Consider the following 1,457-nt stretch of genomic DNA (forward strand, 5'->3'; position numbering starts at 1 on the left):
CTGACTTTGGCATTTAGCAGGTGCCAAGCACCTATCTTTAGTGGCTTAGGGGAGTGTAGATGGTAGGAACAGAGTCTAAGTGTAGTCAGATGAAAAATGACTTGGTTTTCTATAGGTGGGCAGGACTCTGGAGTGCTGTGATCTATTTTATAAGACTAGACAACAGATCCTATTCAGGCTTCCTTTTTCTTTCTTCCCCCCCCCCAACCTCTTTTGACAGATGCGGCCTCATGGATGAGCTGGTACATGACCTAGCCTCAGCCTTGGAGCAGACATCTGAGCAGAGCAAGCTCGGTGAGCTGTGGGGGGAAATGGCCCTGAGCCCTCGGCAGCAGAGGAGGCAGCTTCGGAAGCGCCGGGGCCGGAAGCGTCGTTCTGACTTCACTCACCTGGCAGAGCATACCTGCTGCTACAGTGAGGCCTCTGAGTCAAGTCTGGATGAGGCCACTAAGGACTGTCGAGAAGTGGCCCCAGTCACCAATTTTAGTGACTCTGATGACACAATGGTAGCCAAACGGCACCCAGCTCTCAATGCCATTGTTAAGAGTAAGCAACATTCTTGGCATGAATCTGACTCCTTTACAGAAAATGCACCTTGTCGACCACTCAGGCGCCGGCGGAAGGTGAAGCGAGTGACATCAGAGGTGGCTGCCAGCCTTCAGCAGAAGCTGAAGGTGTCCGATTGGAGCTATGAGAGAGGCTGCAGGTTCAAGTCTGCTAAGAAGCAGCGTCTGTCCCGCTGGAAGGAGAATACTCCCTGGACCTCCTCAGGCCCTGGGTTGTGTGAATCAGCAGAAAATAGAACTTTCTTAAGCAAAACAGCAAGGAAAGAAAGGATGGAGTGTGAGGCAGATGAACAGAAACAGGGCTCTGATGAAAACATGTCCGAATGGTGAGATCTCCCTTACTAAGTCAAAGACTTTTCTGGTTCATTTTACCAAAAGTGCAAATCCACAGTCCTGATGCGTTCTACTGTCTTTCAAACCAGTCACTCTGGTATTGGCTTTGTAACCTTCCTTTCATCAATCGGTAGTTTATCTCTAGTTTTTTAAAGTACTGTTCATGAATCCACTTCCCTCTGTTGTGAAGGCTGTATGTAATAGAAACATGTTTCCCAAAATTGCTTAAAACGAGTACTTCAAATCCACAACCAGGAATTTTATTTTAGAAAGCAATTTGCTGCTTGTTATGCCATATAGTTCATACATAGATATTGTTCTTTAGAATTAGTCTCAACAAAAGCTGGTGTGTGTGTGTGTGTGTGTGTGTGTGTGTGTGTGTGTGTATGTATATGAGGGAGAGAGGGGAGGAGAAGAGAGAGGGAGAGGGCAGATGCTGCAGGCACGTGAAGTTTTTAAATGTTCCTGGTAAACTCCTGTCCTCATTAAGAGTTGTGGTTGAGCCGGGCTCGGTGGCTCAGCCTGTAATCCCGCGCCTTTGGGAGGCTGAGATGAGTG

The 1,457-nt window shown here is 47.8% G+C and overlaps 1 protein-coding gene across 3 annotated transcripts in view; it reads left to right on the plus strand.

Moving 5' to 3' along the window:
• The first annotated feature begins 222 nt into the window (after positions 1–222).
• Positions 223–1,457, plus strand: part of GPATCH2L (G-patch domain containing 2 like) — a 46,140-nt gene continuing 44,905 nt past the window's right edge. For all 3 annotated transcript variants that reach the window (XM_008058146.2, XM_021712394.1, XM_021712392.1), the window contains exon 1: positions 223–892. In XM_008058146.2, the coding sequence (XP_008056337.1) occupies positions 231–892 (662 nt within the window). In that variant the 5' untranslated portion in view covers positions 223–230. The remainder of the gene's footprint in view (positions 893–1,457) is intronic.

This window comes from Carlito syrichta, unplaced genomic scaffold, assembly GCF_000164805.1.
Source record: "Carlito syrichta isolate Samal-C Ts95f unplaced genomic scaffold, Tarsius_syrichta-2.0.1 Scaffold303228, whole genome shotgun sequence".
NCBI lineage: Eukaryota > Metazoa > Chordata > Mammalia > Primates > Tarsiidae > Carlito > Carlito syrichta.